Source organism: Salvelinus fontinalis, chromosome 11 (assembly GCF_029448725.1).
Source record: "Salvelinus fontinalis isolate EN_2023a chromosome 11, ASM2944872v1, whole genome shotgun sequence".
Lineage (NCBI taxonomy): Eukaryota > Metazoa > Chordata > Actinopteri > Salmoniformes > Salmonidae > Salvelinus > Salvelinus fontinalis.
In genome coordinates, this window is record NC_074675.1 from 33307051 (window position 1) to 33327547 (window position 20497).

Consider the following 20497-nt stretch of genomic DNA (forward strand, 5'->3'; position numbering starts at 1 on the left):
CTTATTTCAAAAATGTAACATAATTTGATGAAATTATAGCCTATTTGGTAATGACGTAAAAATTCATATTTACCTTTATTATCTATAATTTCCTGGCATCTAAATTGAAATTCACCTCCATGATATCCATGTGCTCCACTGTCACTATTCATATCCATGGTAACCAAGTACACAAAATGTTGAAATTAGGTTATTATCATGTAATTTGCTTGTTGTGGTGATGACACAATACTTAGAGATGACTGTATTTTGTGTAAAAAAAAGTATCAAATGGCTTATGCATATCTAATATATACGTAGTTTCCATTTATTTGACTCTTTTTTTAAATGTATCATTTTAGGCGAAAATTGAAAAAAATGGTCCGATCCTAACTACAAACAAGTGCATTAAAAATGTTGTAATTACGAAGACTTTTATAAGTGTAGTACATACAGAATGTAAAATGTTCTGTGTGTGAGACAGGACAAAAATAGTGCAAAACAGGGAAATCCAGACATGAAATACTTTAGAAAATGAAAGAAAAAACATTTTGAAAGCTGAAAAATGTAAGGTTATTTTAGTCTCTACTTAATGTGAAATAAACAAATCTAAATGAAAATGTTATATTAAAGATCTAACCCTGAGACACATAAAGCCCCGTATTTGCAAAATCACCCACATGCAATATGCTTTGTGATCAAATAAAGGTGTGGTGAATTTATTCTGCCACTGTGTCTTCTTATTGTCTCTGCCTTTATGCCTATATATCACATTCCAAGGCATATTAATTAATTATTGATCTATTATAACACATAGCAAGTAATATGGGGGGGGGGGGGGGGGGCTTCCCCAGTGATTTTACCCACACACAACTACTGCCTGGTGCACAAAGTGAGAAAAATACAGAAATGGTTTGTGCAGATTGGTGTGGAAGAACTTGACTGGCCTGCATAGAACCCTGACCTCAACCCCATTGAACACCTTTGGGATGAATTGGAACGTCGACTGGCTGCCAGGCCTAATCGTCCAACATCAGTGCCCGACCTCACTAACGCTCTTGATGGCTGAATGGAAACAAGTTCCTGCAGTAATGTTCCAACATCTAGTGGAAAGCGTTCCCAGAAGAGTGGAGGTTGTTATAGCAGCAAAGGTGTCCACATACATTTGGTTATGTAGTGTAAATGGTGGAATATGTCTACTGGTCTCCATTAGCAAAAGTCAGACGAATTTAACGAAATGAAACGTAAATTTATACACTTCATGCTGTGTGCAATGGTAGCGTGGCCGAGCGGTCTAAGGCGCTGGATTAAGGCTCCAGTCTCTTCGGGGGCGTGGGTTCGAATCCCACCGCTGCCAATATTTCTTTCTTTGTTGAAATTTTCATAAAGAATTATTTTTCATATACGACTATAATCTATGATATATTTCCTTTAATGTGCAAAAGTCACTCACATCATTACAAAATGTAGTTTGTATTTCCAGAACGCGTTTCTCGTGTGGTACACGTTTCTCGAGTGGACCTGCGGCAGTCCGTAGTGTATTGATTTCAGCAGAAAACGTGTTGTCAAGGTTAGGTATAGAAACAGAACAGGATTCACTCTTTCCGGATAAAAGTCAACATTTACAGGTATCTACTTGCACTTTATCACGTCGATAACAAACTATAATTTAGGGACTGGGACAAGGATAGCTTTGTAGTTAGCAAGCTAACTCTGGTCTTTCGCGCGACGAAAACGAGTTGCCTCTGCACTCTTTGTCGCGTTCCATTTTACTATATCCTTTCATCAAAGCAAATGTGTTGCTGGATAACTTGTCTCTGTCTGTACAGTGTGCCATTACTTCAAAATAGGAAAACGACTTGAGCACTTTGTATACCTCCCGACTAGCTCTGGTCCACGCGAATACGTCATCGCGAGACGCTATTTAAAAATCCGACGCATGCGCATGGACCAGAGCTAGCTACGATAGCTCCTGTCTAATTGTTTGTCTTCCATCCAACTAAACGTTGCTACCTAGCTAACACAATGAAGCCGCCCTCTCGTTCTCGAATACAACCGACGCGCTATGTGAACAAGAAGACCGAAAAGACTGTCTCGAAGCGAAAATCAACGTTCGCGTGCGCGGGATGGAGTCGGACGGAGCAACAGGTCCTGCTGCGGTGCCTCAACAAGCAGAGCAAGATGACTGGCGGGATCCACGGGGCAATAGACATAGAGGCCCTGCACGAGAAACTTCCCAAGCAGTCCAGAGAAGAAGTAAGTTAGCTAGAAAGTGCATTTCAAATTGAGGTCACGCTCATTTATTGTGCATGTGAGAGATGTATTTTCGTCTGTGTCTGTCGACCAGAAGTCCCCACAAGAATAGTAATCAAACAAACATTTTACCAACTGGGGACATTTTGTTGGTTCCCATACGGTCAAATGCTATTTCTAGGGGGGTTTAGGTTAGGTTTTTGGGTTATGGAAAATAGGCTGTTTGAATGGGACTGAATTGTATGCCCTCACAAGGTTAGCTGCGCAAGACTGTGTGTGTGTCCAGTTCTGTACAATATGTTCATACATAACACACCAATTAGTGTTTCTCTTCCATCCACTCTCCCTCCCAGATCCAGTCCCAGTTGGAGTCTCTGATGATGCGTGTGCTAAGAGCGGTGGTGGGCCAGGTGAAGAGGCAGAGGTCTGAGCTGAAGGCAGCCCTAAAGCCCATCCAGCTGTGGGCTGAACTGGCCAATGATATGGCTGGAGCTCTGGAGGAACCCATTACCTCAGCCTTCGCTCAGGTCTGTTCAGTTATTTATCTATATATATAAAATTACACAATACCATGACTTTCAAGGGAAGGGGAAAGTATCTCAAAAGTGGCAATTATGTTAGAAAACAATGCAAACATATGGACTACAACATCACTAGCCGGCTACCACCTGGTTACTCAACCCTGCACCTTGGAGGCTGCTGCCCTATATACATGGACATGGAATCACTGGACACTTTAATAATGTTTAGATAGTGCTTTACTCATTTCATATGTATATACTGTATTCGATTCTACTGTCAATGCCACTCTGACATTGCTCGTCCTAATATTTATATATTTCTTAATTCCATTATTTTACTTTTAGATTTGTGTGTATTTTTGTGAATTGTAAGATACTACTGCACTGTTGGAGCTAGGAACACAAGCATTTCGCTACACCCACAATAACATCTGCTAAAAATGTGTAAATGACCAATACAATTTGACTAGGCTTAAATATTTATATGATAGTCTAGATGTATTCAAGATTGAAAGTTACAAACTCTCCCTCTCTCTCACATCTCCCCTCTATCGCTCTCTTCCCTTCTCCCTCAATCCTCTCTTCAGATGCTAGTCATCTCAGCCACAGAGCCCGGCAGCCTGACCAACTCGGACCCACCTCGAGAAGACTACCTCCCTAAGCAACAACGCTCCAACTTCAAGACCATCCCACCTAGACCCATACCCACCCCTATCTCCCCCAAAAACCCAGCCCCCTCAGGGGTATCTAACAGCCCTATAGTGTTTAACATTGCTTCTACACCCCAACCACCACCTGCAGTCTCTGTACCAGTCTCTGGTGTTCCCACCACCCAGCCGCCCACAATGAACCCCGGTTCTGGCGCGTCCAAACAGAGTGGCAGGACCACTACACCAGCCTCTACAGTTGGAGCCCTACCCCAGGCTGGTGGCTCTAACTCCAGCATCCTCAGTCAGAATCAAGAAGGGTCTGCCATTTCCACTCTGCTTACAGTACCGATGCCTGTACAGTCCCTTTCTTTCTCATCGTCTGGTGCTACTACATCACTGCAGTCCCAGTCGGTGCCACAAGGTGGTGCGCACGGGCAGACCATGTCCAACGTCCTTTCCACTCAGCAGCCAGTGATGTCCTCTCCTGCCCCTGTCGATGTGTCAAAACAACAACAGCCCTCTGCTGCAGCCTCCTCTATTAGGCCGCAGCCTCAGCATCCCGGGGCTGGGCCAAGGAAAAGTAAACATGCGGATGAGAACACACCTAGATACACAGGCCTGGGGAGCATTGTGGACTTTGAGAAGATCTATCGGTTCTTAAGTACGGTCCACGTGCAGAGTGAATGTTTCAGACTGACTTCTATGGGTGAGATGATAGCTATTGTTGGGGTGGGGGCTGTATCAGTTACACACTTTTTACCTTATGACACACTTTTTACCTTATGACAGTCGATAATCTGGTTTCTTTATTCTACATGTCTTACCAGGGTTGGGGTCAATTCCATTTTAAATTCCAGTCAATTCAGAAAGTTAACCAAATTCCAATTGTTCATATTCCCGTTTGAAAAGCGTTGAAGATAATTGGAATTTCTGTGTAGTTCTAGAATTTACCGGGATTGAAATGGAATTGACCCCAACCCTGCTTGTTATACAACCAACTGCTTGTAAAGATGCATTTGAGTCAAGAGGATAACACATTAGAGCACTAGGCTATTTCCAATGTGGTCAACATGCTCTGTCACATTCATATGTTGCAAAAAGATTGGCCAGTCTGTCCCATTTCCTCATCATAATCTTCTTCTTGTTCCTGTTCTTCTTTTACTTATTTTTCCACAGAAAGTGCTATAATACTGGACCTGCTGATGTCTCTGCCTGAAGAGCTCCCCCTCCTGGATTGTGCCAGACTGCAGCACCACCTGCTCCAGGTACCGTACACTCAACTACAGATCTAAGATCAGATTGCCCAGCTGATCTAGGATCAGTTTAGCTTTTTAATTCATAATGAATGAGACCTGGAACTTTATCCACAAAGTATTAGTGTAGATCTAGGATCAGTTTTGCTTTTTAATTTAGCAAGGAATAAGAGTTGGGACCTGATCCTAGATCAGCACTCCAACTTTGAGACCCTTTGTGAGTACGGGCCCAGGCCTAGAATTACGGATGGGTCATAGATCTCCACCTCACTTATTTCTGTGTGAGGGAGTTTGCCCTTTTGCTAGTCAGACCTCTCCACCATCTTACGTTTTCTCTTTTTAATATATTCTTTCTACCATCTCTGCCTTTTGAGATATATTTGACAACATTACTCTTTTCTTCTCACTCCTAGGTCCATGAACGGTTCTCAGCCCCGGTTCCCAAGGTGTCCCGGGAGGGCACCGGTACTGGGAGGCCCTGGTCCTCGGCGTCGGGAGGAGAAGGAACGAAAGCAGGAGATCAAAGAAAACAAGATGGAGGAGCAATACTTGTTGCTGTGACAACGCCCTCAAGTCCAGATGCTGGCGACAAGGTGGGGGCCCCACTTCAAATACAACAGGAGAGTCAGGTAGAAGGAGGAAGAGGTGGGGCTATTAGTGGAATCCCAGATGGTCGGGGAAGTGATGGGATGGAATGCACCTCAACCAATCAGGGTGTGGCTGCAACGGTGGTGCCTGTTAACCTGGTCGCCGGGTGTTCCAATTCCATTCCTAAGGATGGAGCTGTGCCGTTGCAGGGGAGTACAGAGGAAAGAGCGGGAACTGAGACTTTCGCGCCTTCACAGGACAATGGACAAGCCCAGGGACAAACGCCCTCGACAAAGGACGCGTCAGGGACGGCTACGCAAAGAAAATCTGACTGGGAGAAGGCGGGACTCTGTCCCCTTAACCCCTTCATGGTGCCTTTGAAACTGTTGGCACGGCAACAGATCCAGTCGGTGGAAGAGGTGGTGTTACAGTAGCCTCCATTTTGTTTATATTTTGAGACGAAATAGCTGACAACTTGAGGATTTCATAGAATGTTCTAAAGCCTTGGATTAGTACAGCAGTACTTAAGTTATTTTATCAGAAATGTCTCACTTTAACCTTCATTCATGGTTCATTTGATTGTGGTTTGTCATTTTTTTTGTTGCTTTGATATTATGCAGTTTACAAAAATGAGTCAGGAAATAAATCTTTGCTTTTATTACACATTTCAGATGTTTTGAGTGTTTTAATATCTGTTCTCTATATACAGACACGTTGTTAGGCCATGTTATATATATACACTGCTCAAAAAAATAAAGGGAACACTTAAACAACACAATGTAACTCCAAGTCAATCACACTTCTGTGAAATCAAACTGTCCACTTAGGAAGCAAAACTGATTGACAATACATTTCAAATTTTGACGACAAAGAAATACAGTACATTTTAAATGCGGCATTCTGTCCTTCTACCCACCTTCGATTGGCTGCCAGGGTCACTCAATGTAAAACGTTGCCCCGAAGAGGTCGGTTCAGGTGTCTATGTCTTGTATGGTGTCCCTATCAGCACCCCAGGAACTGTAGTCGTGGTAGATGGTCTCAAACCTCTCCCTGAACACCTTTTTATAGGAGAAGAAAGAGTAAGAACAAAGCTTTACTGTCCAATTTGATTTATCATGTTTTTATTGCTTTTTAACCCCTTGAGAAAGTGTTTAAGTGACTTGCTCAAGGGGCACAATGGCAGGAGATGGCATCTAGTATAGCTTGAATAGAATCCCCACCTGTGCCTGTGTTCCATGGCAGGGAGACGTGGAGGAGTCTGCCTCGTACTGCAAGCCCACTCAGCCACCATAAGGTGGGTTAGGGTCATTCTCTGATAGGGGACAAAAAATATATGTACAAATGGTCCCCCAAGCTAATCATGTTTTAAACCAGACCAAGGTACTCTACTGATAAAGATAATTTAAAAAACTTTGGGGGAAGGGGGAGGTGTAATGCCACACTTTTAAAGTCAAAGACTTTGTATAACAAAGGCATATTATCCTTTTAACTAGAGTCGATATATGAGCCCCCACAGGATATAATTAGAATTATTTAAAAGAAAATACACATAAAAATCTGTCTAAGCTAGAGATATCTTTTTTTTGTTGCATGGGCTGCATCTCAACCCCCTCTATGGAAAGATGAGACCCCCTTTATGACCCCTCTATGGAAAGATGAGACTCACAAACACGATGGTGTTCTCCATTTTGCTCTACGACCCCCACAAGCGTCAGACTCGTCTGAATTCGGTACTGCCAATCTGCCAACTTCTGTCTGTAGCGTCCGAACAGTTTGGGCTACACACTAATATGAACCCTCTTTGGAAAGGTGAGACTCATGAACACGTACATGTTGGTCTAGGACACTCACAAGACTCGTCTGAAAGTAGCCCGGTACGAGTTTATAAAAAGGAATGCCCCTTTTGCTCTCAGAACAGCCTCAATTCGTCAGGGCATGGACTCTACAAGGTGTCAACATTCCACAGGACTGCTGGCCCATGTTGACTTCAATGCTTCCCACAGTTGTGTCAAGTTGGCTGGATGTCTTTTGGGTGGTGGACCATTCTTGACACACGGAAAACTGTTAAGCGTGAAAAACCCAGCAGCGTTGAAGTTCTTGACACATTCAAACCGGTGAGCCTGGCACCTACTACCATACCCTGTTTAAAGGCACATACATATTTTGTCTTGCCCAGTCACCTTCTGAATGGCACACATATGTAATCCAAGTTTCAAGGCTTAAAAATCCTTATTTAACCTGTCTCCTCCCTTTCATCAACACTGGTTGAAGTGGATTTAACAAGTGATATCAATTAGGGAATCATAGCTTTCACCTGGTCAGTCTATGTCATGGAAAAATCAGCTGTTCCTAATGTTTTGTACACTGTGTATATGGAAATAGTTTAGTGGCAAAACAAAGGTGTTACATTAAAAAAACATCCTGATCTTATGTTTCTCAGATATATATATTATGTCTCAAAAAAAAAAAATTAATAGTTGACTATCTGTTTTTCCATGTATGAATCTGTTATTCAATACATTTCTAGGGGCTAATAGCATTGAGTCAAATTCAATGTTTCGTCAAATAATTTGACTCCAGGGGGTTAAAACACATTTATAGCAACAACCTATGATAGCAGAGCAAGCTTTCGACAGTTTACCTGTTAGGACTGTGGTACTACATGAACCCACCAGTCGCCACTCGTAGTTGGCCTGTCGGGCCACTCAAAGTCGTCCTCCAGCCACTGGTTCACTGTGGATGTCTTTAGCCCTGATATGAAGGAAAGGGGAGAGTGGGAACTTAGTTCATGAGTATTTTACTGATAGTCATGAATATTTGTAGGATGGACACGTTATAGAAAATATTCATAGTACCTGGACAAACTCATTTAGCTACAGGTATGTAGCTAGGAGCTTTGAGTGCTGTGTTGAACTTTAGTATTTCTCACCTGCGTGCTTGTCGTCTATGCCGGAGTTTTATATGATCACAACCTCTCTATGACTAGATGGTTGGGAGTCTACTCCTGTACATTGCACTCAAAAAGGTAAACATACACTTCATTCTCTGTTTTGTCCCTGTATTTTTAGCTGCTGTGTTGAATTGAGTCGTGTCTCACCTGCGGGATTGTCGTCTATGCTAGAGCAGGTAGACCAGGGTCAGTAACGCAGCAAAGATGTCTCGCTTCAGGATGGGGCCGTAACAGTCAAGAGTCTAGGTACCAGTAGTCCTTGTTACAACTGTGTGGATAGTGGATCCGACACAGAGGGGTTTCTGGTTAGGTGGAGTCATCGAGCTAGCTATATGGTACATACTGCATGTTATGTTATGCTATTAGCCAGTTGCGTCACCGAAAAGCTAGCAATTCGGCCACCAAGTGAAGACATTTTAAGCTTTTGTAAAAGGTTGCGTCAATCAAATCTGGTATCACGATCAAATGTGATTGAGTCACCGAATATACTTTAATTATATTTATTTAACACAAGTGATAAATGGTAAATGCAATTTTCGTATATACGGGTTCACTGTATCAACACGCAGGGTAAAGCAGAGAACTGACTGAAATAGTACAGACATCTTCTTTTATATTGTGACAGAGGTAGTTCCAACTTTAGAGTTGGCCTGTCACAGTAGAGGCTTAGCGTGGTTTAAACTTGCTAGCCTATCGGTGGTGCCCAGACACAGCACTCAGGATTCAAATGTCCGGAATGGTGTTTGTGAAGATTGAACTGATTTGTTCGTTTCTACACATTCCTCAGTTCCTGTTTTCTTGTTATTCAGCATTTTTCCTACACATTCCTCAGTTTCTATCTTCTTGTTATTCAGCATTTTTCCATCTTGTCTCAACCTTGTGGTTTGCACAGTCGACACCCTAGATTAACAACAGCTTTTCTGCAGTCACGCTATGTTTTGTGATTAACATGTCCTTTTTCTATAAGGCATATATATTTATGTTAAAAGAGAACAAAACCATCCTTCACACTTTGGAGTGAGCTTACCAGTATGATCCTAACTCTGTTACATGTGTTATGTTATGCTATGTCATGTTATTTTATAAGAAGTCTTAAGATGTAATAGTCTTAACTGCAGACTGGTCCGGCCCGTGACATACTACAGGTGCCGGTGTTCCAGTGTTTTGTTCTGTTGTGGCCAGAGGCACAGGGAGAGACACAGACGAGTCGCCCATCTATTTCAGCTGCATGGTAGTATACCTTCAAGTTCTTGTCAAGTCCGGCCTGGTTGCATAAAGCTACACGAAGATAGTGGTAATTGAAGTTAACAATTCAGTTAAAAGTTAAGTCAATGCAGGATATTAATTGGAGTTACAATTCAATAATTGAAAACGGTCATTCATTTTCAGTGAGGATATTTAAATTCTCTATATCCAATGTTTTTCCAGTTTGAAGTAAATGATCCCAAATATAGACTATAGTATACGTACATTCTTTATCAAACGTAGCATTTTGGACTATGATATCTCCAATGATGGTCACTCCAAGGCAGCCTTCTTGACCTGTGGATGCAACAGAACAGTGTTTTATCAAAAACAAATTATTTGACTCGTGATGTATTGATAGTCTGGAAACAGGCTTATAGGCTTTTTCAATAACTGGTTTCTGATCACGTAAGTGTCTGTTACTGACCTGTTGTGCAGTTTTTTGGCCTCATCGAGAATGTCCTTGATCTGTTCTTCTGACTCAGTGATGTCATTAGTTAGGTTCATTAGTTGGGAACATTCTCTACACGCAGTAAAACTTAATGCTCCACCACGACACTGCCCTTTCTAATAGAGGGGGGATATGTTCCAAAAAGAGATTCCACATTCAAAAAGAGGTTCAACGTAGCTTTTAAAGTAAGTATTAAATTAACATTCATAGTGTAACGAGCCTGGGTTTATAAGCGCGGATGTCGACTCTGCCGCACAAGCATGCTTTTGCGGCACAGTCGATAGCGCACTGGACTTCGGGCTACCTCGACCTGCTACCTGCTGTTTCATTACATTGGTGTCAGAAGTGGGATGCATTTGCATGCATTTGTGAAGGTCAGACGTAAGAGCGAGAACAATGGCTAAACCTGGTCTTAACTTCCAATGCTCCATCCCCCCCTCCATGCCACTCCGCCAACCACCAGGATGCCCGGGCATCAGAACATTCTAGGCATTCCCGTGATTGGCAGATAGCAGGTTGATTGGCATGTCGGACCCCGCGAACACTGGCTACTGGTAAGTACAACACAACCAACTAATAGTAATAGGCTGACCACATTGCAAAATATATTTAGAAATCTATGTTATTAATTTATTGTACCCACACTGCTCGTGCTGCCAACGAGCGTCTGCGTTGCCAAGGCCTAAAATAGAAATCAGTTCTATTTCTGACTCAGATCGCACTGCAAGTGCAAGTCCTACCTCTCCCATCTCCTCATTGGTTTGTAGAAGCAGGTACCCACGTGCCATCTCCTTATTGGTTATACCCACGTGGGTGACTGAAAGACGAACAAGGTCAGTGGCGGTAATGCAGTAGAGTTGAGGTGCTTACAGAAGTTGCAAGGATGGGAAAACATTTTTAAATTTCATGCAATTGTACGTAATTTGACATGACTGGAGACACACAAATTATCTAAATGACAGGCTACTTTGACACTGATAATTTGAGATCAATTAAAACGACCTTGTCTTGAATCCATCAATAGCCTAGGCATAGGTGTGTAGAGACACACATATTGTACAATATGGAGAGGAAATTATAGTCCTAAAAAGCTATCCAGTTTCACTGGCTCACCCAATGATTCGCATCTCACTCGCTGCCGACGTCCAATGCGCTTTTGCCAAAAGGCTATCTCTCTCTTGTTTTGCTTTGTTAAACAATGTTCGCTCAATAGGCCTATTTGGAAGTTGATCAAATATTTTGGTAGCCTACATTAGATAGATTAGAGTCTTCTGTTTTCCGCAGGAGCCCTTTGCTTTCCAACCTGTGTTTTCCCAAGATTGTGTTTGAAATATTGCGAAAGGCCCGTTTTGTCTGCATGCTGTTCGGCAAGTTTTCGACGGTACACACATCCATAACTAGGCTATAAAAATAGCTACTGATGGTGTAATAGGCTATTCTGAATTATTTCATTTCTTTCTGAACAGACAGCAGTAATTCTATAACTTTGGTAAATGTATTTACATTTATCAGGCCAGCACCCTTCCTACGGCTATGATTCTATAAGGAAATAAATGATTAACTGCAACGCTGGAGAGATGAGTGTTGCAGGCTCATGTCTATCAGAGCAGAGAGAGGGAGAGAGATAGCAAGTGAATCTCATTCTAGTTCTGGTAGAGATACAGACGTGCATCCCTCACTCACCACAGCAGAAGCCGCGCATTAGTTTACAATGTAGCGCAAAGCAATAAACCGGCCGATTCACCCCAAATATATTCTTAGCATATCAGGCGTGGGCTGAAAATCTACTTTATCACATTACGTGTTTTGAAGGGGTAGGAAATTAATGAAGCGGCAACTTAAATTCAGTTTTATTGCTTTTATTCTATTTTTTACATTGCAAAGAGTGCAAATAATTGTTCATGCCATGAGAGGTACCGGGTCCGGGAAAATAGGTTCCGGAATAAAACAGTCCAAAACAGAGAGGTGCCGGATCTTGGATCCAGTTTGAATTAAGCTCCGAGTTTGACTATACAGTAGTATGACTACAATTTGATTATACACATAGAAAGTTTCCCCAAGTTCTCAGGTCATATTATCATTGCCATAATTTCCCAGTTCACTCACTGATACTTTTAAAATTCGTAATTAATATAATGCATGCATTTTTGTGTGTTTTCAAAGGTTCAATCAGTGCCACCGGAGGTTAAAAAAATTGCCTGATAAAATCCTCAAAGGTAGTACAGTATATTGTATTGCTGACTATAGCAGCCAAATGCAGTTTAAAACCACACCAATCATTAGAGAATCTAATACATTTTCCATGAAACTTAATTAGCCTATCCATTAAGTATACCTATAACAGCCATAGAACGTGTATTGTATTTGTCACGTTCCTGACCTGTTGTCTGTTATTTTTGTATGTGTTTAGTTGGTCAGGGCGTGAGTTGGGGTGGGCATTCTATGTTTTGTGTTTCTATGTTTAGGCCATTGGTAATTAGCCTTATATGGTTCTCAATCAGAGACAGGTGTTTGTCGTTTCCTCTGATTGGGAACCATATAAAGGTAGGGTGTTCACACTGTTTGTTTGTGGGTGGTTGTCTTCCGTGTCTGTATTGTATGTTCGTACCACACGGGACTGTAGCGTTTTGTTTGTAGTCTATTCCTGTTCGTGAGTTCTTCGTGTTATATGTAAGTTCTCTATTTCAGGTCTGTCTTCGTTCGTTTTGTTATTTTGTAATTATTCCAAGTGTTGTTTCGTGTTCGTCTTCGTGGTTGAATAAATTCATTATGTTCTCAAAACCCGCTGCATTTTGGTCTGATCCCTACTCCTCCTCTTCGGACGAAGAGGAGGAGAACAAGCGTTACAGTATTGCTGATGACTAACACTAACTTAAGTTACCAGCTGTTAACCCTAACAGAGGCAATAGAGGTCAGTTTTACCAGTTTTTTTTTTTATCCTTCTGAAATTTTGGAACTTTGTCAAGCAGCTAGTTACCAATTTTATTGTATTTTTTTTACAATGATTACCAACAAAAAAATCTATTTAACATGATTTCTGTGTTTACCATCACAAATAGTAAACTTTGTGATTATAGCACCGAATTTGGCACAGAGGTAGATGTATGTACCCTGAAAATATATAGATATGGAGCCACCCCAGATTAGGCCCCTTGAGGGCATGGCAGCCGCTATAACTAAAAAATAACTACAAGTATTCATATCCCTTGACTTATTCCACATTTTTTTGCATTACAGCCTGAATTCAAAATGGATTAAATATTATTTTTTCTCACCTATCTACACACAATACCCGATAATAACAAAGTGAAAACATTTTTTTTGACATTTTAGTAAATTTATTGAAAATGAAATACAGAAATATCTAATTTACATAAGTATTCACACCCCTGAGTCAATACATGTTAGAATCACCTTTGGTCTTTCTGGGCAAGTCTCTAAGAGCTTTGCACACCTGGATTGTACAATATTTGCCCATTATTCTTTTGCAAATTCTTTAAGCACTGTCAAATTGGTTGTTGATCATTGCTAGACAACCATTTTCAAGTCTTTCCATATATTTTCAAGTAGATTTAAGTAAAAACTGGAACTCTGCCACTCAGGATCATTCACGATCTTCTTGGAAGCAACTCCAGTGTAGATTTGGCCTTGTGTTTTAGGTTATTGTCCTGCTGAAAGGTGAATTAATCTCCCAGTGTCTGGTGGACAGCAGACTGAATACGATTTTCCTGTAGCATTTAGCCTGTGCTTAGCTCCATTCCATTTTTTTTTTTTATCCTGAAAAAAATGTCCCAGTCCTTAACGATTACAAGCATAACCCATAAAATGATGCGTCCACCACTATGCTTGAAAATATGGAGAGTGGTACTCAGTAATGTGTTGTATTGGATTTTCCCTAAACATAACACTTTGTATTCAGGACAAGAATTTATTATGCTTTGCCACATTTTTTGCAGTATTTCTTTAGTGCCTTGTTGCAAACAGGATGCATGTTTTGGAATATTTTCATTCTGTATAGGCTTCCTTCTTTTCACTCTGTCAATTAGGTTAGTGTTGTGGAGTAACTACAATGTTGTTGATCCATCCTCTGTTTTCTCCTACCACAGCAATTAAACTCTGTAACTGTTTTAAAAAGTCACCTGTGGCCTTATTGTGAAATCTTTAAAACTGTTTCCTTGCTCTCCGGCAACTCAGTTAAGGACAGCTGTATTGATACACCATCCAAAGTGTAATTAATAACCTCACCATGCTCAAAGGGATATTCAATGTCTGCTTTTTTTGTACCCATCTACCAATAGGTGCCCTTCTTTGCGAGGCATTGGAAAACCTGCCTGGTCTTTGTGGTTGAATCTGTGTTTTAAATTCACTGCTCGACTGAGGGACTTTACAGATAATTGTATGTGTGGGGTACAGAGATGGGTTATTAATTTTTTAAAATCATGTTATACACTATTATTGCACACAGGGTGAGTCCATTCAACTTATTATGTGACTTGTTAAGCAAATTTTGACTCTTGAACTTATTTAGGCTTGCCATACCAAAGGGGTTGAATACTGTATTTATTGACTCAAGATATTTCAGATTTAAAAATGTTTTAATTAATTTGTAAACATTTTAAAAAACATAATTCAACTTTGACATGATGGGTTATTGTCTGTAGGCCAGTGACAAAAAATCTAAATTAAATCCATTTTAAATTCAGGCTGTAACACAACAAAATGTGGAACATGTTCAAGGGGTGTGAATACTTTCTAAAGGCACTGTACATATTTAGCTTCTAGTCAATGTATTTATACCAAGTTGAGAGTCTCATCTTTCAGATACAATTACAAATGAGTTGGTTAGTTAATAGACCAATAAGAAAGAGAGTTCCAAATAGCAAATTTTCCCCTACCCACTCAGACCAACTCCCAGGCAGTCCTAGCAAAATTCTTGCTTGAGAAATTGCTCTTTGCTAAGAAGCTATTTTTGTTTCTTTTTCACCATTCTAATTGGGGCGGGGGGGGGGGGGGGGGCACACAGTAATGTACTTAACTGTTACCCAAAAACGTCTGTATTGGACTTTTAAGCTCAAAATATGTTTGCACTTTTTGGGTTAAATGTCATTTAAAATCCCACAAAGCATAGAAAAGGAAAAGCATTTTCCATTCAAATGCATTCAGTATGGGATCTTACCTATAAAAGCCACCAATAGTAGAACACACCATAGTATATCCATAGCATGGGTTCCCTTGAGACCCATGATTGCTCAGGGGCAACCGTTATGTTAAAATGACATTCAACAAGAGCTGAGATGCATATTATGCTGTATATACAAGGACTTAGAAGTGACTAAAGGGAGGTGGTCTGTGTCAAACGAGCTGTTAAGTTGGTTCAATATATAACCGTCACCTCTCTTTGAGCTCGAAATAGGATTTATTATAGCCTTGGTGTGATGACAGGAGGGCACCGGAAGTGATGCGAAGGCACGGCAAGGCAAGAAATAAGAGATATGTAGCTCCAATGGAGTTGTCATTGTAGAAGATAACAAAGGGTTGTAAATTATATAGCTTGTCATTTCACATGCGGCAATAAATGTTCTTCATACTTTCTTAATTCTCTTTAACCAACCAACACTAGATGCAAGGACTGACAATCCATGACAACCACATGATTGTTTTAACCATGCTTTGAAGCTATACCTTGTTTGTTTACACTGGAATGGATGGACAAACGTATTAATGAATGCGTGGATGAATGAATGAATGAACGGACGAATGTGTCTTGTTTTGGATTCAAGGTTTCCAGCAAGACAATGACCCCAAGCACTAATCAAAATCCACCAAAAAAATGGTTAATTGACCACATAATCAACATTTCGCAATGGCCATCTCAGTTTCCAGGCTTGAAACCCATTGAAAACCTGTGGTTTGAATTGAAGAGGGCAGTCCATAAGGAATGGTGTAAGATCCATCCCAATGGGTTCTCCAATCTCATGAAACATTTAAAGAAAAGACTCAGTGTTGTTAGCGTATTGAACATTTTGACCCCTATCTTCCTGGGACATTTTTTGTATTACTTGTTAAACATCTCTTTCTCTGAGCAATTGTATTAGTATAATTAGCATAGAATATAGCTCAGTATTTGTATTCTTTATTTTTTATCAAGGGTGCCAATAATTATGGACCTGACTGTATATGACTCTGCAACACTACAGAACAAGAGGGTTCCAATGCAATCCAACACATTTATACTCCCTTATAAATTAACTTAATTTTTATCAACGGTTTCCCAGTAATTGAGTGGAATCAGCTGTGAATTTGTTTAGTGTCCATGAGAAAGTTCACTGTGACTTCTGTTGATCTTGTAGTTACTGCAAGCCGTCCTTTGCCAGATCCATCTACATACACAGATCGGCTACATACTGTAGCTAGCTACACATCCATAGGCATACAGTTATTTGTATCCTCCACTACACAATACGCAAGTAACGTTAAGTTAAATAGTTAGCTAGCTATGTTACTTCAGCTGCATTGCACAGCAAGCTTACACAATTGTACATTCAATTTGCAGTAAATGCTTTAGCTAGCTAGATTCTTTACATCCACTATTTCCCAGACAACAGCCTGGTTTGCTGGTTCTCAGGTGTCCCTAAAACATTGAACAACATGAATTACAAGGTCATTCTGTACTTGTGTCATAACACCAGCTAGCTAGCTAGCTGGCTAATGTTAGCTAGTCAGTTAACTTGCTAAATTGCGATTTTCGTAAATTAACTTTATGACAAAAAAATGCACAAACGTTTGTCTCTACATTAACTAACATATTCCTCTCAATTGTACATTTTGTTGTTTGACTCGTTATGACATTATAATTACATTTGTTACATTTGCTTCCCCCGTAATGTTTTGTCAGCCATCTTTGCTGAGGAAAGTCACCAGGGACGGGTGGCTCACGTCAAATTCGTCATTGGAACCACTCGATTTGATTGGTCATATAAAAACCTTGGGACCCAAATGCATAATGAGTGCTCTAACTCTCTCTTGTGGTGGTCTAGAGCAATGAAGCCGTGACACTGGGTACCCCTAAATCCCGTGGTGTAAGCTCGCAACTTTTAAAGGAGGAACCACTGTACCTGCGAGATCAGGTGCACATGTGGTCTCAATTAAATAGTAGGCTATAGCCTATCCATGGGCTGAGAAGCACGGGGCAGTAATCTTTCCCAGGAAATGTACTTCCTAAATCGGCCTATGATTAGGCTATAATTTCCTACATTGCCTAGAAATGGGCCTACATATTGATCACCCACAATTCTCCATCTGAAAATCTATAAACTTAGATTTAGAGAAAGTGCAAGTTTCTCCAACTTTTCTCTCTTCAAACTACATCTAGCAAAATTGTTGGAACCATGGCTGGCAAGTGGGCTGCATCACACACGCCTAAAATGACACTGCAGTTGGGTTTGGGACCAGTTCTTGCTGTAGCGGGTGTGACAGGAGCAGGATGAAGAAATCGGTCCTGTGCAGACGTCTACTATGCACCATGACAATGAAACCTGTAAGGTTAGAGCTGTTTATTACTGTGTCTGTGAAAAGTAGGGAATTAGCTTGGGAAACTGACAGAGAATAGCTAACGTTGCCTCCCGAGTGGCGCAGCGTTCTGAGGCACTGCATCGCGTCACTACAGATCTGGGTTCGATGCTGTGTTGCAGCCGTTCGCTACTGGGGGACCCATTAGGCAGCGCACAATTGTCCCAGCGTCGTCCGGCTTAGGGGAGAGTTTGGCCGGCTGGGATGTCCTTGTCCCATCACGCTCTAGTGATTCCTTGTGGCGGCCGGGCACCAGCTTCCTCCGACACATTGGTGCGGCTGGCTTCCGGGTTAAGCAAGCATGGGAGTTGCAGCGATGGGACGAGACTGACACTACCAGTTGGATATCTACAAAATCGGGAGGTTAGGTGAAAAAAATATGAAATGCCCTGGCGTTGATGACTTTTTGCAAATCTAATGAGTTTCCCGCGTTGATTCAGCGTCATCACAGATGTTTTGGTGGAAACCATGTTGATTCAACCAGTTTTTGCCCTGTGTGTACCGCCTTGCACACTTTTGACTGCATCTAGCTGATCTGGTGTGTAATCATTAGTACATAAACTAGAGTTTTTATTGGACAAATTCAGGTAGGTACATCCCTGTTTGGTTCCGTTTGCTTCTGTTTAAGAAACGTTTTGCAACAGAATCGGCAGGATGAATACACCCCTGATCACCCTCACACAAAGTTCACTTTCATAGCAAACACATACACCATCATCACTGTGCTCGTTCCTTCTCTCATCTACATTCAGACCCCTTGACTTTTTCCACATTTTGTTAGGTTACAGCCTTATTCTAAAATGGATTAAATATTTATTTTTTCCCCTCATTAATCTACACACAATAACCCATAATAACGAAGCAAAAACAGGTAAAAAAAATGTTTTGCAATTTTATTTCAAATAAAACCTGAAATATCACATTAAATTAATATTCAGACCCTTACTCAGTACTTTGTTGAACGATTGGCAGCGATTGCAGCCTCGAGTCTTCTTGGGTCTCTCCAGAGATGTTCGATTGGGTTCAAGTCCGGGCTCTGGCTGGGCCACTTAAGGACATTCAGAGACTTGTCCCAAAGCCACTCCTGCATTGTTTTGGCTGTGTGCTCAGGGTCATTGTCCTGTTTGAAGGTGAACCTTCGCCCCAGTCTGAGGTCCTGAGCGTTCTGGAGCAGGTTTTCATCAAGGATCTCTCTCTACTTTGCGCCGGTCATCTTTGAATCGATCCTGACTAGTCTCCCAGTCCCTGCTGCTGAAAAACATCCCCACAGCATGATGCTGGCACCACCATGCTTCACTGTAGGGATATTGCCAGGTTTCCTCCAGACGTGACGCTTGGCATTCAGGCCAACAAGTTCAATCTTGGTTTCATCAGACCAGAGAATCTTGTTTCTCATGGTCTGAGAGTCTTTAAGTGCTTTTTGGCAAACTCCAAGGGGAATGTCATGTGCTTTTTACTGAGGAGTGGCTTCTGTCTGGCCACTCTATCATAAAGACCTGATTAGTGGAGTGCTGCAGAGATGGTTGTCCTTCTGGAGGGTTCTCCCATCACCACAGAGGAACTCTAGAGCTCTGTCAGAGTGATCATCGGGTTCATGGTCACCTCCCTGATTGCTGAGTTTGGCCGGGCGGCCAGCTCTAGGAAGAGTTTTGGTGGTTCCAAATTTCTTCCATTTAAGAATGATGGAGGCCACTGTGTTCTTGGGGACCTTCAATGCTGCAGACATTTTTTGGTACCCTTCCCCAGGTCTGTTGCCTCGACACAATCCTGTCTCAGAGCTCTACTGACAATTCCTTCAACCTCATGGCTTGGTTTTTGCTCTAACATGCACTGTCAACTGTGGGACCTTATATAGACAGATGTGTGCCTTTCCAAATCATGTCAAATCAATTGAATTTACCACAGGTGGACTCCAGTCAAGTTGTAGAATCATCTCAAGGATGATCAATGGAAAAAGGATGTACCTGAGCTCAATTTCGGGTCTCATAGCAAAGGGTCTGAATACTTATGTAAATAAGGTATTTCTGTTAGAAATGTTTTATACATTTGCAAAAATGTCTAAAAACCTGTTTTTGATTTGTCATTATGGGGTATTGTGTGTAGATTGCTGAGGATTTTTTATTTATTTAATCAATTTTATAATAAGGCTGTAACGTAACAAATGTGGAAAAAGTAAAGGGGTCTGAATACTTTCCGAAGGCACTGTATGTGCTCTCCTCCTCTCATCTTTTCTCTCTGCTTGTGGACTTCAGTACACAACACAACAGCTGTCTGTGACCATGCGAAAAAAAACTCTCAGAGCCAAACCTTCATACCATAACCGATACACAGCCTACATCGTTGTCACCGTATTAGCTAACGTCATAGTCAACATAGCTACCAGAACTAACACTTTAGTAAACCCACAATCCAATCCATGTGTACAATCACACAGTACAATGTACAAAAAGCAGTTTAGCAGTTACACCGGCAGTCCTCAGTGGCAATAAATTAATTGCAGTGTCGGATAGCCTTGGCCAGCTAGCTAACATAAATAGCAGTCCTCTCTGAGTCAGGTTGTCGAGTAGGCTAAATTAGCTGCATTAGTTAGCGTGAAAGGTATACAAAAATAAATAAAATACAACAAAATATATCTCTGCTGCTTCTCCTTAATTTCAGAAAAAAATGATGTTTTAAACTGTTCAACTATTGTCTTTCTCTCTCTTTGAGTCAACTACTCACCACACTTTGTGCACTGCAGTGCTAGCTAGCTGTACCTTGTGCTTTCAGTACTAGATTAATTCTCTGATCCTGTGATTGGATGGACAACATGTCAGTTCATTCTGCAAGAGCTGATAGGTTGGTGGGCGTCCTCCAGAAGTAGTCATAATTACTGTGTAAGTCTATGGAAAGGGGTGAGAACAATAAGCCTCCTATGTTTTTGAAAATAGCTGTTGAGGCTACTGTAGACCTTCATTGCAAAACAGTGTGTTTTAATCAGTTATTTGGTGACGTGAATATATTTACTATAGTTGTATCTAAAAATAAACTTTAATATT

General features: G+C 41.2%; 1 protein-coding gene and 1 non-coding gene across 2 annotated transcripts; both read left to right on the top strand.

Moving 5' to 3' along the window:
• Positions 1 to 1254: 1254 nt before the first annotated feature.
• On the top strand, positions 1255 to 1336 carry trnal-aag (transfer RNA leucine (anticodon AAG)). Its single transcript has one exon. It is a non-coding gene; the product is annotated as a tRNA-Leu (tRNA).
• A 153-nt stretch (positions 1337 to 1489) lies between these two features.
• On the top strand, positions 1490 to 5909 carry snapc2 (small nuclear RNA activating complex, polypeptide 2). Its single transcript, XM_055938476.1, has 6 exons — positions 1490 to 1607; positions 1997 to 2235; positions 2586 to 2759; positions 3341 to 4109; positions 4580 to 4668; positions 5070 to 5909. The coding sequence occupies exons 2-6, from the start codon at positions 2005 to 2007 to the stop codon at positions 5676 to 5678; spliced, it is 1872 nt and encodes a 623-aa protein (XP_055794451.1). The 5' UTR covers positions 1490 to 1607; positions 1997 to 2004; the 3' UTR covers positions 5679 to 5909.
• Positions 5910 to 20497: the final 14588 nt, after the last annotated feature.